Below are 16,903 nucleotides of genomic sequence, written 5' to 3' on the forward strand. Positions count from 1 at the left end.
TCATTGGCATAGATATTATACAATGGAGAATTAATTAAAGCACTTGAATGCATACTCAATGAGGTGTTTTAACACAAACGATTTGCATTATTGCTCTGTACAGTACAGTAAAGTGGTAAATTTTAGTGCATATTTCTTTTGATCAATGTTTACTAATTTTATGGCCACACCCTATGTTTTTGCATTGCTGTCTGAGGTCCATCACACCAGTTGGAGGATTATTTATGTGTATACTGTGTAGCGGTCTATAAAATACATTCAAAAATTGTACAATCATCAGCAAGATATTCAGTCTCTTTGTGTGTCTCAAGGCTGTTGCCTTAAGCATCACGCAAGGGTTGCTCTGTTGTTAAACTTGGCCAAGTCTCAAGCCGAGCAATCTGCTTTCAGACCACGGTTTCATTCAAAAAGATGCTTAAACCCTCTTAGAATCTAATTCTAAAGTAACATGTGCAAACTTGGGTTTTATTATATTATCATGAGTGCATTTATATTGTCCAATTACAAATGGTCTATTAATCAGTGCACTTGGTCTATATAAGTCTAATTTTAACCAGTAGCCTATACCTTATACTTCTTATATAGAATATTTAAGTTGGGTTGTTTTTTATTTGTGGTGTGCAAAACAATATTTGTTACTCCTACCTACCATGCCAAAGTGCAGAAGCATCGAGCAATGCACAAGCAAGGTATCTTCAAAGATGAATTCAGTTGTTCTATCTTGATTACTTAGCTAGCTGGTGATCTTGTTATGTTAGTTTTTTACTGTTATCATGCACTGCATACATTATATTTGAGCAATTTCTATAAAAGCGTACAAATTTGGGCAAATTTATGTTCTGCCCCCCCAAAATGGTTTGGTCTCGTACGGCTATGATTACTTCAATCAATTTATTTCACAAAATATATTCGTGATTGTGTATTTTAGATAGAAAAAGTGATAAAGACTCGGTTTTTGACCTATTTTCGCCATTTCTTGATCAAATTTTTCAGTTCACATTTTATTTTGAAAGTCTTTTTGCGTTGAACACAGAATTTCATCAATTTTTTTTCCGTTTCTGTACAAACAGTATTCCATGCACTTTTTGCACTACAAAGCAATTTGCGCAAATAACAAATTACCTTCCTAATTATTCTCTGCCAGCAAAGAATGACTCATATCGCGTCAGATCGCGTCTCCCTACCCAGACAGCAAAGTCGACATTGAATCAATGTAAAAATGACGGATTTTGCTGCCTGGGTAAAGAATGGAATTTTAGCGCCGCCGACAAACACAAAATGAAACCGCACGCTAATAGTAAACTGTCAATCAAGCAATTGAATATCAGCAAATTTCTTGCATTTCATAACTGGCTGTGACAAAAGGTTTATTGTGAACTTCACAATTATCCGATACCAACATAATCGGGATTAAAAATTGGGGCAAGAAAAAAAAGTAAAAGTCAAGAAATCTTAGGTTTCTAGCGTCCCTGCTTCTATGTGAAATTGCTGAATTAGCAAAGGGCGAGACCATAGGGTCTACGCCAGTAGCAGATACGGTTAAAGAAAACATTTCGCTGCAATAGAAGTTTACTGTAGTTTGTATTTACCATTCAAGGCTACAAAATTGCAAAACGTTTAGTTGCTCGAAAAAAGTAACTGTTCCAAAGTGGTGTAATAAGCCATTTATTATTGTAAGATTGGAAAGGTTTACAATTTTAGGCCACCTTTCAAATTCCATTTTTGATAAACCTCTGTTTTGTTTTACGGTTAGAAGAGTTTTTATTGTGACAATTACCTAACATTTTTTTTTATTTCAAACTATTTTGAATTTTTTTGCACCTACTGTATTTTGTAAATAATGCTACAGAGAGGCGATTTACGCAAGTTTCAAGCTTTTATTCAAATTACGTCGTCAGCAGTTCCATGAAAATACCAATTTAATTGCGTGACAATCATCCATTCATGCCTTTAACTATGCAAATTTTGAAGAAAAGGTTTGTGTAAATACACAAGTAACAAACTTCCTGTCAATCGCGCATTTGCTTCACTATTACAAAAATGGAAAGTGAAAGTCACTCCTGCGAGTGGTATGCAACACAGCATTCGCTTTGTTTAAATTTGAAATTTGGTATTTGTTTAAATTTGAACTTTGGTATAGATTTGAAGAAGCAGCACAGGCGTGAAAAACTGTTTTGAAAGGGCCCTATCATTCATAAGTCAATTGTAAGATAAAATACAAAAACAAGGCAGCACTCTGCTTTTGATGGCATGTATTTAAAGACAAATGGATTCCAACATGTCAGTTTATTAAAATTAAAAATATTTCTAGAAAAAATGCTCTATTCAAATATTGCATGAACCAATCTAAATTATTGCTAATTCTTGTGTTAAAATATCCAATAGATTGATAACACAACAAAAACATCTGTTTGTGACTGAGAAACTTGTTGAAGATATCACAATTGAGCCTGCTATCTTTGACTACCGGTACTTGGATAGCTGGAGTATTTTGCTTTTAAAAATTAGTTAGTAGTACGATCCATTTAACATGTTCGTCATGTTACTATAAAAGTTTATCAAGGTTGTTATTAGATTGTTGACTTGGACTGAACACATAACGTCAGCATTTACAGCACTTTTGTACCAAACTATTTTTATCAACAAGCCAAATAGAGATTTTCTAGACAAGCCAAGTATATGCCACATTAACGATTCTTTAAGCAGCTAGAACGTCAAACTCAGCAACGAAATTATTTAGCTTGGTGTAAGTAGAGCGAAAGATATCGGCTTTCTTAAGTCGTGTTATTTCAGAGAGATTTTAACACAGCAACAACACTGACAACAACAACAAGGATTGATATTGCAACTCCAATGATTATGTACATTCTTTTATTTTTCCACCAGAATTTTTTCTTCATTTCTACAGCTTGATTCTTAAATTTCTTTGTTTGTTCTACCAAGTCGCTCGACTTATCCTAAACAGAAACAAACAACTTTTAACAAACAAACAAAAAAACTTTTGTTAGTATGCGGTATTGCGGTAACAAAAACCAGATTTGAATTATCTTGATTATTAGGCCTATAACTAATGACAATGACATGAGTTTCGATAGAGAGTAAAATTAAGTAAAAAATGACAAATTGAAGGCCGGAGTTGAAACACTACTTTAGACACATTTTTTAGATATTGAGTTATCACCAAAAATGTGTTGTCTGTACATTGATATATGACTGTTTCGCGGAAAATATGATTTAAAAAACAACTTAATTTTGCTATAACACACGATGATGTTTATATACAATTATATTGAGGCAGAGTTGCGTCAATATTTCAAATCATCCTGGCAATTTAGAGTTATTGTAACCCGAAATGCTTTAAAATGTAAATAGTAAACTTAGTTTTAGCAACTGTAACTAATCTAACCAACAATCTCACAGGTGAAGGGTCAACTGAGGGTTATAGGTGAATTGTTCGTAAACAGTTATTCGTAAAATCAATTCTTCTTAAAGCAATTCTTCGTAAAGCCATTCTTCGTATACATCAATTCTTCGTATAGCTGAATCGCTTGATTGCAGATATGAACTTCCAAATATCTGGATGATTTAAAGATACCTGGACTATGAACCCTCTGTACCATCCTTCAATGCTATTATTAGTTTTGGGAAGGCCACTGAGGACGCCATCATACCAGTTCCACATTGAATTGCAAACATTGGAGGACGGCGCCCTTGACGACGATCTGGGCGTCCAACCCAAGTGTCTTCAAAGTAGTCAGTTACTGGCTGAGCAACATCTAGTAATACATTCCTATCAATGAGAATGTCAAAGGCCAGGCTGACTTCATCAATAGGCACAAAGGCCAGAGACGACAACATGCGCAGCCTCAGAGCAAACTCTGCACTTGTCTCGTACTGCTCCTTCAGGCTACTTGATTGCGTCTTTCTCCAAATGCACTGGCACAAATGGAAGAAACAGCCACGGTGAGTTGAAAGTGGGTACTCTCTGCTTACTGCATTAACCATGGCCATCTCAAAGTCAGTCATGATTGTCTCTGGAACAGCAACAGCAGGTAACTCCTTGATCTTTTGCAGCAAATGAGTGTATGTCCCTCTCTTTTTGTCCCCCAGCAGGGCATACACCAGAGGCACTGAAGTGTTTTCCTTCAGTCCGTGTATTGTGTAAAGCTGTTCAAACAGTGAAGGCACTGTCTTGAAGGTGCCGTCAGCATACCAGTGCTTTTAACGGGCAAAAAGCTGCAGATTTCTTTCAGTGGCAAAGAGGACCATACGGTTATCTCCAGGCCCAGAATCATAGGCCAAGAATGTTACACCAGCAAACGTTTGCTTGTACTCTACTGGAAGCACAATGTCACGGAGAGAATGTGGGATTGCCGGGCCTGCATTTTCCTTCAGTCGCACTTGGGTGACTGCCCTTTTCATGCTCTGCACGCTTGGCAGTTTTGCTGCCGTGGCTTGACTGAGTCCAATAGTTTTTGCTGAGACGAGGTAACTTGAGGCATCACGACTGTCTTTTGCTGCACAACGAATATTTTCCATACAGCACGTTTTTAAGCACAATTAGCACATCTCTAGCATATAGGCTACCCTAATTGATTGTTCGTAAACAATTGTAACTATTTTTTTTTTAAAGCTGTAGCCTAACTTTTATGAACATTTGTTTACGAACAATTAGTATTACGGTCAACTGCATGCCCAAAGAATTGCTTTACGAAGAATTGCTTTACGAAGAATTGATTTTACGAACAATTATTGTTTTACGAAAAACCAGTGCTGTATTCGAGGGTATACGGCGGTATACGAAGTATACCCTCTGCTTTTTCGAGCAACTAATAATACACCCTCTGGTTTTCCCAAGCGAGTGCGTAACTGCCTATGTTATCCTTATACAGATTCCTAATGTATGATGTTCTGCAAGAATTATCCATGTTATCCATTAAACTTCAGTCTTGAAGTACCGTACAACTTTACCTACAGCCAAACTTTTAATAAAATGGACAATACGAATTATTGAGAGTTTCAAGAAAAATCCGGGAGAAAAAACACAGTTGGCTTTAGCAGCGAAGGATAATTTAATGTTCAGAAATATTCCTCTGATACAGAAGAATTTTAAAATAGTGCCAATTAACGCAAATCAATTCATTCAGAGCATTATTAGCAGAATGCAAATGAGACTTTGCACTAATGCCGACACTGACAATGGTCAGCTAATGGTTGATACTGCTAACTTGCAACCTGAAAAAATGATAGAAGGAAATTTGCGTCATGGAGAAGCAAAGGTGAGAAGAAGTTGTAAACACTTTGACATTGATGAAATACAGTCAATCCAAGGATTAAGAGACTTTAGTGAAAAAGTTGAAATTGTGCCCAATAATTTGAAGCCTCTATTTCAACTTTACCTTGTTCGACAGCAGAATGTGAACGTGGTTTCAGTTTGATGAAAAATATTATCACAGGTTTAAAAGCATCTTTTCTCATTGATAATGTGAGCTGTTTGATGCTTATTAATTGCAATGGACCACCCGTGGCTCAATTTACCACTACAAATATGTAAGATCCTGGCTACTAAACCACCGATCAGCTAAGGATACTAGATCCAAAATTTTTAAAGAGGATAAAGATGTAGATTCCTCTCTGCAGGCTGTATTCATAGAAAAATAAATAATTTAGTATCTCTAGTCCAATTTTGATGTTTATAATTCATGTTATGGTAGAATAAAGATTAGTATTTTGCAAGTTGTGTATTAACTTATTTATCATTTTGACAAATATGTCAGTATACCCTGTGCTTTTTTTACGAATACAGCACTGTGAAGAACTGTTTACGAAAAAACCGTCGGACACCCAATTGAGTGTCCTTGAGCTCCTGCTGGTGAGTTAATTCAACCTTGCATCTAAGTTATAGCTTTCTAAGCCGCACAAAAACAATAGGCTACCGCTTTTAACAGGAATCTCCAACTGATCAGTGCTCTACCTGTAAGTTGTCCAGATTCTCTCTTCTTGCATTCAACTTATCAACATTATCGATCATAACTTCAGTCACTTGTTTCATCTAGAGAATAAATGAAACAAATTTTGATAGACATCCACCTCAAATTGAGGGAAGTCAGCAAATAAACAATGAAATTTAAAGACATACTGTAATAATCCAGAATCCAACGTATTTTACAGATAAGCAAAACTAAAGATTAAACTGTGGAAAAAGATTTCATAGTCCCAGTAAAAATATTAAGATAATAGTGTTTTTTGTTCATTTACCTTAATTGTATTGTAGACTACATGCACCAAATGCATACGAGACTGTAATCACATTTATTGTCAAAATAATTTACTTTGGAAAGAATTTAAGGGAAATAACTTATTTGTAATTTTTAAGTTACCAGTTAAGTATAAGGAAGCCTAACTTAACCCATATTGTAATTCTTTTGACCATGAGTGCCCAACCCGTCGACCGCGGTCTGTTTGTAGACCGCAGATTGATCCCAAGCTGATAGTGAGGAATGTCCGAAAACAATTTTTTTTTATACGGTGGCTTGTAAATGAGATTAGTATTTCTAGTATAGTAAATGGAAAATAAAATCTATATTTGCAAGTGCGGCGTAGTTAATTGGTGATAATCCTATATTTTCACTCTAAAAATTATTGTTCTTCGGCAACGCTACCACCAGCACCTCGCAGAGTGTAATTGACCTCGTCTATGTTCTAATAGAATAGTCATCGCTGCACAAATTTCAGGCCGAAGTATTTTAAACTAAATGTAGGCTACCAGGAAATTTTCTTTCATTTTTTGTATCGTCTATGTTCTATTATGGTTTTGTATAGGCATGCCTTCATGAAGGATAAGAGGTGAGATGACGCAACGGATTAAGCGTTGGCTTTCTAATTATGCAAACCTGGTTCGACTCCCGGCTTCAGGTGGTTGTTGAAAACACCGCTAGACTTTATAGGTAGAGGTGAGTGGTGTTTTCAACAACCAGCTGGTCCTAGAGTGTAATAAGTTTGGTGCGCGTAATTGCAGCAAGAAAGGCGGTTGATAGAAAGGAACTGGTCACCCTACTCTCCTTAGTGCCGGAGGCTTAGTACAATGAGAACCTTATCTTCTCATACCGGACACTTGAATTAAGTATGGAACCACCTTTACCTTTTAACATGGAGGATTTCTACAGTGGTAGCCATATATAGGCTACATTCCATATCATGCTTTAACATTCCCAACACAATCTATCAAGACACTTAGTCTATATGTAATCCAATTTGCACGTTTAATGGTTTAATGTTACAGGATTGGTTTAATTTCTGGTTTAATGTTACAGGGTTGTTATGCCTTGTGTAGCGCCTGCGGCTTTTTTCGTGTTTGCTTTAGTTTAATTGCCGTTGTGAAATTTGTGCTTGGTAGGAATTTGAAACGCTTGCTGAAAATTAGGGCGTTTCCTCGGAATTTGCACCACTTATCAGGGTTTGATTTACATACGTAATTTTACGTTGTTGTAGTGTTGCGCATTTGGCACATGCTGCATTGCTTGAAGCAATAAGCCTCCTTTAAATCAACCGTTCAGCGTGAAACACAGTCAGTTTTTCCAGTTTTCAGTATGGTTTCTGTCGGTCAGTTGTGTGGTGCCTTATTTTCTCAGTCAGTTTGCCACGGATTCCTTTCTTGGAAGTCACGGTGTTAGTTTAATTATGGTTATTGTAGTGTAGTTTTTTTATGTTCTGAATTAGTTTAACTCGTTCTATTTGAATTCAAGGCATTATTAGGCTACAACGTTCCGACGTGGAAGTTCATTCATTTCTTTGCAACAAACTCATACTCGCAAAAAGGAGCAAGATATTGTTCTCAAGATCATCCCCACTACACGTTAGTACCCGGGATGTTGCTGTAGCAGCTACAGCTAGGTATGGGCGGAAGTTCAGACCACTCGACGTCCGCTACATAGTGCTTTATTACATCCAAACTTACTTGGTCTTTCAATACATCTGATTTGAGAGTTGGTTTTCTTTTTGGAGTAATAGACTTTGGAGACTCAGACTTGATAACATTCTCGTCTGAGGAAGATCTTGGCTTTGAACTTTCTGGCATCTTTTCAAAAAAACTTTCATAATCATTTGAAGAGGACGCTGTAAATAGATAATGAAAAATAACAGTAAAAACGAAAGATAAAAAAAGCAAAATATGGAAATAAAATCTATTGAAGGTTGTTTCAGTAATAAGGATTGAAAAAGTAAGGACACGTGAATGTGCTTTTAACGATCATGATTAATTCTCTTTGCATTCACTTAATTGCTGAATTTTAAGCCTTTGCTTGCTAGACGTTGTGCCGAAATTAATTTTAATCAGAGTTCGATCCACGATCTTTTGTTTTGCAAAAAAAACTTCAAGTTTTGATTCCAATATTTCGATTGTTTCAGATTTTTCATTACTTCTTTCAATAAATCTGGTAGCGTCAGAACAGTGACTAACCAGCAACTAAATTATTCGTCTCAATGTTTATTAAATTTGAATGTGCAGTGCACAACTGTAGCCTTAACTTCGTAATGTAGCCACATGTTCCTTACAAATACTTAACATATTTAAAATACAAAAAACACAGAGTTCATAGACAAAGCTGGTATGGTGGCCGATTGGTAAGACACGATTGATTCTCGAAAAGTATTCTGGTCAATGCTTACAAGGAGAGCACAGAAATATGTCTCGGCAAAAATATGCATTTAAAAACATGATGAAAGAAAGGCAAAGTTAAGCTTTCTTGCCGTCCCATCCATTTCAAATGCATGACCCTTGTACATAATCTCAGACACATGCAAGTGAATACGATGTAGATTACTGTAGTTTCGTTCCAAATCCAATTCTAATGTGTGCTTCGTGCTGCAACTCATCTCTAACCAGTGGCGTATTGCAGAAATCTTTCAGAAACAACGAATTTATGCGTAGAAATTGAAAATGTTAATAGCAGAATCTCATCGAAACAACTGTTCGTTTTCAAAATTTGGCAACTTTGCTGACCTTGGCAACCGTGCATGCTGAGAGGAGCTCAGCATGCGTTGATAATACAATTTGCCTATTCGCCGCTCTTTTACAACATCGTGGCGCAAATGGAAACAAGGCATGCAGATTAAAAATTGCATGCAAAACAAAAATCACAGAAAAACCTAGAACATCACACAACTAAGGCGAAAGAGAAATTGAAAAAAAAAACTAATCGGGAAAAATGATGGTTTGCGAAAATGAGAGAACTTGTATACCTGGGACTGGTATATAAGTCCCCCCACCCCCCTTGGTAACTCATGACAAAAACAGGACTCAATGGACATAGATCTTTCGCCTTAGTTGTGTGATGTTCTAGGCGTTACCAAAAATCACGATCTCGAGACAGAGTTGCCAGATTGGTCTATTTAAGGCCAAATTTCAGAAATTTGAGGTTTTTAAAAAGTGTTTGGCTGGACTATTTTTGTTTGGACGCTTGGTCTTTTTTAGCACAGTAGTTTAAAAGATCATCAAGAAAGCGGGTCGGGTGTATGCTGAAGGCCATACACCGCTGCATAGCGCTTCAAGTCCGCTTTTCTGCAATGCAGGATAAAGATATAAAATTAAGACATTGGATTCATAGTGCGTTCCAAACATCATTTTTTGCAAAACAGCTTGAACAATTATCAGCTAAGTAAGGCTCAGATTGCAATAAAAGCTATAAAACCTAAGGCAAATTTGCAAAATTTTCCTAGGGGGGCATGCCCCCACACCCCCCTACAATGGCTATGACTCTCCTTCCATTGCATGCCTACAAAAACCAACCAGGATACACCACTGTCTCTAACACTTTTGTTATTAAACTCACGCAGAGTGGTTGCTCACCTTCTTCGTTGATAGCAGCAAATGGAGTCTGCTCATCAAGTTTTCTCTCTGGTTGGAAATTCGTTCCTTCTCTCGCTACGCTGCAATTACGACAAAAACCAAAAGTAAGTCAATGGAAATTTTGTGCATTCAAAGGCTTTAAATCATTGACTCAGGCCCGGTCTAGCAGATTGGCAGAATCCAGTTTCCACTTATTGCGGTGTTGCTGCTTGTGAATTATTTCAAGCACTCGGTGTCACTGAATTGAAAACTCTCCTTGAAGTACGTTGCTCAAGCAATTACTCGGAGTGATGAATCAGCCTTCTCTGATCTAGCAGTTTTCCGGCATTTCTTTGTTTATTATTGCTTTTATTTGTGACGTCGTTACTTTTTAATTCACTTTATAGTAGCCTATGCCGCTATGCGTGTTGCTGTTGAAGCAAGAATTGTGTGACACGGTTACAACAATAGGAAAAGCTTCTTTATCTTCCTTCTTTTAATATTTTGTAAAATTATCAAAACATCTTCGCCTGGACGAATGATGTACCACTAAACGTGCGTTACTCAATTTAGTTTGGTTTGTTGCCAAAAAACAAAATTATACAAACACAAATAATTCGCACAACAGGGATGGCAGCCTTTTCTGAACTGTTGGTCTAATTTATTCGCTCTTAGGAGTATGATTTCTAAAAAATAACTCTGTTCATACAGTACCATGTTCAATTATATATCACTCACAATTGGTGCATAATGCAAAAAAAAGGAATAGTAAAAGAGACAGGTAAAAAGATAAAAGAATAAGAAAAATATCAGAGCCGGAAATACACTTCTCTAAGAGGCAATCAGATGGCAGGCTACACACATCTAATATACCCTACAGTAAGTTTATTTCGCCAAATTTGGTCAATTTACCTTGCAGTTTATACAAATTGAAAGAAAATATTATTTCACATAACCTACTAACAAAAACCGCAAACTCCCCTCTTGCTTCTAATCATATTAAACTCGTAGTTTTTTACCTTTCCTCTGGTTCAGATGGTTTTGTAGAGAGCCTTCGAGCGGTGTCTACACAAGCATTTTCAACCTTTTCCTGACATTTTTTGTGAACATTTATTTCACATTCTAAAAAAAAAACTACAATGTGGCAGTGAGTTGTAAAATGCAGTGAGCTAGAAAAAAATTCAATTAATTTCATCTATCACTTTTGCTTTGGTGGTCAAAAATAAAACAAAACTAATACAAGCTTCAGACTCTGCCTTGACTGTTGCCACAAATGTGTAGAGTAGAGTAGTTCTGAACACACACCAGAAGGAAAAAACGCTGCAGGCTTACAGCGTGGACCATCGTTTTGCATAATATACAGCTCAATAGTTGCTAAAATATAGGATTTGATTCAAAATAATAAACAGAAAATCTCAAAAGTTATGCTTATTTCAGACACAAACCTTTAACGACATCATGTGGTGACTAACCTGAACATTGTAGACCTTGATTGACAAGTCCGACAAGCAACTTATCGCAATAATCACAATAAGTTAAAGAGGTGTATGTCTTCTGGACAAAGTGATGATTTCCGAGAATCTGAAAATAAGCAAAATTGACAAACTTAATAATGAATACAGTACTATAGAGTATTTTCTTAAAGTGCCTCTGACAGAAAAATAAATTTGCTAAATTTACCTAAGATACCAAAGAGATGACACTAGCAAACTTCCCTGACCAGCAAATCGTAAAAAATATCAACAGGCTACTAAGTTACACGCTTGTAAACTTTCGTTCACTTTCGGCAAATCCAGCACTCATTCAATTGCAAAAATAAAAACGGCAACACCACTGTGACGTCACCATGGGTGGGAAGGATACTTTCTTTCTCTGAGGTGAGTTGGTAAGGTATGATACGACTACTGCAAAACGTCAATGTGTGGGGCTCTGTTGGTCTAAAGAATGTGCAAAATGAGAATTACCGAAATGAAAAAGTCAACTTATTATTATATTGCTATCAGGTTTAGATCAAATAGGTTGAGTTTATTTTTATCAAACAACATCTCAATTCAATTAAAATTGCAGTTTTTCTAAACTCTTGTAGGGCTACAATTTTGATAATTTTTTATTTGTCCTAATCTGGCCTGGCTATAGCCATTTGCAGTATAACAGCAGTAGGCTATCTCACAAATAGTACCCTTAATTTATGGTTGAGGTAATGCCGGCAAATTGCTGTGTATGTGACAGTGTCGTGACAAAGACGTGTGCTATCTTTTCGCGCTTTCAAACAAAACAAGGTGCTGAGAAGAAAATAGTCAAAGTTTTCTTCAAAAGTTCGAAAGTGGGATGGGCCGTACAAAACCAGTCGTATATGTTCTCTTCACTTCAATGGAGATTATTTTGTTAAAACAACCAACCAGATTTGGATTTTCCCAGCAATGAGTGGCGTGCTGCTGGGAACTCTAGGTGGTGCGTTTGCCACAAGTGCGAGTCTATGCCCCAGCCCAATGAATGTGTATGTTGCCATGAAGTGCCATAGACGAAAGAGCCTTTGAAGAAAGACAAGAAAGACGCATCTAGCTGTGTTACCAATTTGACTGATTTTGAGGCACACTTACACCCTGCAGTTCTGAGGACTTTTTTATGAGGAGCAGGAAGAACTGGAGAAAAACTAATAAACCGAAAGGAGAAAACGGAGACCTATCAAAAGAGTAAGGATGTTACATTAGGCTAAAAATACCCTAAACGCTAAAGAATGCACACTAAAAGAAGTGATTTTATTTCCTTGCAGGCAGTATCAGTAATTATTCGCTTACGGGCATGTATTGGAGTGGATACTACAAGGTGATGCTCTCGGAAGCAACAATCGGATTGTGCTGCCGTCATGCATTGTTTGGCAAATTCGAAACAATTTTCCAAGTCCAGATGGACGTTACACCGGATTTCAATGGCCAACTGGAGGCACATTATGAGAGAGAGAGAAAGAACTTTTATTTGTTTATGAATAGTGATGAATTAAATATGAATGATGATTCGCACGATTTCTTCATTTTTCACTTCAAGTATATTTTAGGTTTTGTAGGAACGTATCCAGTACAGTTTTATTAAACTGCAAAAAACAATAAATCTTTGAAAAAAGCAACCGCTTGTATCAACTCCGACCAAACTGTGATCCACCAATTACATATAGAAAGCATTTGTTGTATCCGTCGCTAACGACGCCCACCCAGTATGACGTAACACCACCAAAGTCGTCCCAGAGCAGTGAAATATAGAGTTTCGTCAGTAGTGGCGCTGCGAAGCAGTCGTTTTGTATAAATTTCGCCCTAACCAGTTGAGCTTCGAGGTTAAGATTAAAAAGTTTGCTAAGCATAATTCTGCGCTAGGAAATGCTTTAAAAAGTTACTGTACTTGGGTCCAACCTGTCAGGGGCACTTTAAGAAAAATAGATATACATAATAGCCTAGTGTCTGTTTACAAAAACAAAAGGACTCGATTGATATAGCCTGTTCAATATTTGTTTACTAAAATTACATAAAAGGCAATTGGTATTGTTATAGTGTCCGCCCGTTTAGCTCAGTCCGTCCAGTTAGCTCAGCGGTTACGCGCCCGGCTCAAGATCATGCGTGCTGGTTCGACTCTCGGGGTGTACGCTTGAGCAACGCATTCTAAGGACTGCTCTCCATTCAGCGGCACCTAGTGAATGGAATAATTTCCCGGCAACAACACTTCAACGATCGGAAAACTTCACTCTGTCAATTTCGGTAACCGGCCCTACGTCAAGAGCCTCTACATTGTAGATCCCTGTAGAGTCTACAAGTATGCGAAACTACCACGAAAAACCTATCAAGGCTTTGTCAGTCCGAGGATAAAGATTCAAACCAACCAGATGACAATATTTTGTATTTTGTTTGCCAGAAGTCATCCTCATCAGACGGTTCAAGAAAGAAAAATGATCTTTGATCAGCTCTGACCGCTGATCTTGAAACAACATCTCGCTTATCGCAAGAAGCAGTATAACCTTATGTGACGTCACCTCATTGAAGTGCATGGTTGCATGGTGCGCGCATTGTAATTTCTAACTCTTTGACGGTCAAACTTTTCTAACTACAGCTCAACACATCAAGAGCTTTCTTTTGTACACTGGAAAATTTTCAAAAACATGTGTTACAAAGATCGAATTTTTTTAAAGTTTGTAATCTTGACATGAAGATTTTTGAACAGAAAAAATTGTTGTGCACAAATGAACCACTGTATGGCGTGATAAGCTAAAAAGCACAAACTGCTTCAAGAAAAGTCAAAAAGGGTCATAAACATACGGAAACCACCGATTATCTTACAGTCAAATGTAAGTGCAATTATAACTTCTGTACAAACAGCGCTGGAAGACTTAAGCAAGATTACTCGGATAACTCAGTTGGGATAGTTGAGCGCCAAACTTTGTGAATGAAAAATAAAAAAACGGACAAATCAAGCAGCGCTGGTTCGACTTTTGGGGCGTGCATTTGAGCAATACCCACTAACAGCTACATTTTAAGGACAGCTTCATTCAGCGACATACAATGAATTAAATTGTGTTGGAGGCAACACTTCAACAACAAGCCAAAAAGTTACTCTGTTTGTCCGGTCTACTATAGTGGCTGAAAGCTTGTGTAAGTATGCCAACACCAAGGGTTAAATCTTTTAAAACGGCTTTCTCAAAGTAAGGATAAAGATTTCTACAATTGCAGAATCAAAATTACCCTGCGTTTTGGAAATAAGCCATGAAAACAACTTTTCAATGTTGATCGATCTTTGTTGATGAAAATATAATCAAAACGTTGAAAAGCAAAGATCAATAAATTTCAAAGACCACAATAAAAATAATGAAAGCTGTTTTGGTGCTTCGCCGATTTTTTGTCAACTATGTTAAAATATATCGAAAAAATATAGCATAAACCAAATTTTCAAGCAACTCATGGGTCAGTAAAAAAAATTTTTAATTGGATTCATTCTTTTCTACAGAAATCTATTTTGTTACTAGACATTTCCTTCACTTTACAATTTGTATGACAAGTGTTTATTAAAAGAATGAACAGATCAGAAAAACAATAAAAATGTAGATAATTTTTAATCAAGAAAGGAATTGAAAATACATAAAAACGTATGAGCTTGTGTATGTATACATTTTTGAAAAGAGGGAATGAACCGCATCGGAGTACAAGATTTACATTTTGAGCATCGATCTCTTTCGTAGATCTTAGATTCTAAGATGAACAAGCTATACGAGGTATAACAAAAATATGTTATTGATTGCTTAAAATTGACAAACGATTTATAATTCTTTATTTTATAGCTGAATGTTCAGCAGTTACGCGAAATGATTTTGACTCGGTGATTATACAATACAGTGGGTTTCAGCTTGAATGGAAATAACCTAAACATGAGGCAAAACTAATTTGTTGAAAAGCTTTGTTTGTAGCCTACGTAGAAAGTATATCGGCGTTTGCGTAAAAAGCTTTTTAGAGGTTATTGGTTGGGTGGATTGTATTTCAGATTATTTTTCAGAAAACGTTTAGATATATTGAACTATATGGTAGGCTATATAGGCTAACGTTATTTTATGGCCTTTAGTTGGTAATTGATTACAAGCAGTAACGCTATTTTTTTAAACAATAAGTTTAGCTTTAATTACAATCTGTGAAGTTCTTCGCAGGAAAACAATATTAAAAAGTTTTCTAAAACCATACGACTTTGAATTTCTAAATGGCAAAACGTAGCTGAATTTACTAGTTACTTTTCAACAAAGGAACAAAAAAGGAACAACAAAGTTTCTCACCAGTTCAATGCATGCTGTTTGTAAAACGTCTTTACATTTCTTGTGAACGTTCACTTCGCAGCCTGCAAGTGCAAAAGTTACTTAGAATGTAAACGTCTTCAACATGACCACTCCTTCAGCTCAATTTTAAATGCAAGATACAATATTCCTTTTTTGCTATTTATGAACCTTGATTCGAGTTGAAACTAAGACCCCATACCTACATTATAAATAAAAATGCTTGTCCACATGTAAACATTTGTATCTTAAATTCTGTCGTCATCGAGAAACTCCTGATTTTTGTACCCTTCGCATTGCTTCACTTAGATCGGCGGTTCCTAAATAGGGGTGCACAAACCAATGGCTCCTTAAAGCAGTTATACCTTCGACTACTACAATGCTGCTTTGCCCAAGTAGAAACCCAACCGTCCATAACCATTGTTAAGTTTTCGTTATGAGCCTACTTAAAATCGAACCTAGGCACAGAAACGGTGACGGTAGGCTACATAAATCACAACGTCACAGAATCAGTGAAAAGGTGCAAAAATAAAAGTGCAAACACAAATGAATTATACTTTAAAGCAGAAAAAACACAGAAATAACAAAATCGTACGCTTGCATTGAAGTCCTTGCTTCACTAGGCCTTTCAATAACTTCCCGCAGTGAGCACAAAATGCAGGCGACATGTAGTTGTGCTTATAAAAGTCATGCTTTCGTATTGAACGTACAGGCGGGCCGAAAAATGAATCCATCCTCTCTTTCAAAGTATCATCAACAAAGTAACTTTAACAACATTTTGAAAAGCACAACTTTTACACAAAGTCTATTTCTATTTTTAATATATTTAGCCTTTTTCTGATGAAAAAATTAAACAGCTAAGCTAAAATTACAAAACCAGTTTTCATATCGTCTTCATAGCTGATGTCTGGAAAAACCAGAGGCAATCTCACTTAAAAGCAAAATCTGCTGCTGCAAATAGAAATTCATTTATATTAGCCCCAGTTAAGGATTTTTTGCGTTTGTGCATGTTTTTGTAGCAAGTTTGTATGAAATTTACAGTCGCGCTCTTTCTTGTTCTATAGTTTCGGGAAAGAGTTTGCTTTCTTGTACCAAAGATAGGCAAGGCACAACAATACAACAGGGTTGAGCATTATAACAATATATTTACATATTTTACAAATAGTCGAACGTTTTCGACTTAACTGAAGCCCTCATCAGGAATCTGAAAATATTTATAAAAATGCAATAAGTTTCAACTTCTTGAACGTAACTCGCTCACTGACTATAATCATCAAGAA

At 36.5% G+C, this 16,903-nt stretch overlaps 1 protein-coding gene across 1 annotated transcript; it reads right to left on the bottom strand.

Moving 5' to 3' along the window:
- Nucleotides 1–2,235: 2,235 nt before the first annotated feature.
- Nucleotides 2,236–16,456, bottom strand: LOC145772639 (uncharacterized). Its single transcript, XM_082584506.1, has 8 exons — nucleotides 16,219–16,456; nucleotides 15,627–15,688; nucleotides 11,299–11,407; nucleotides 10,846–10,948; nucleotides 9,848–9,927; nucleotides 7,958–8,115; nucleotides 5,975–6,052; nucleotides 2,236–2,957 (listed from the first exon to the last, which is right to left on the bottom strand). Exons 1-8 carry the CDS (start codon nucleotides 16,355–16,357, stop codon nucleotides 2,790–2,792), a joined length of 897 nt encoding a protein of 298 aa, XP_082440632.1. The 5' UTR covers nucleotides 16,358–16,456; the 3' UTR covers nucleotides 2,236–2,789.
- Nucleotides 16,457–16,903: the final 447 nt, after the last annotated feature.

This window comes from Aplidium turbinatum, chromosome 6 (genome assembly GCF_918807975.1).
Source record: "Aplidium turbinatum chromosome 6, kaAplTurb1.1, whole genome shotgun sequence".
Lineage (NCBI taxonomy): Eukaryota > Metazoa > Chordata > Ascidiacea > Aplousobranchia > Polyclinidae > Aplidium > Aplidium turbinatum.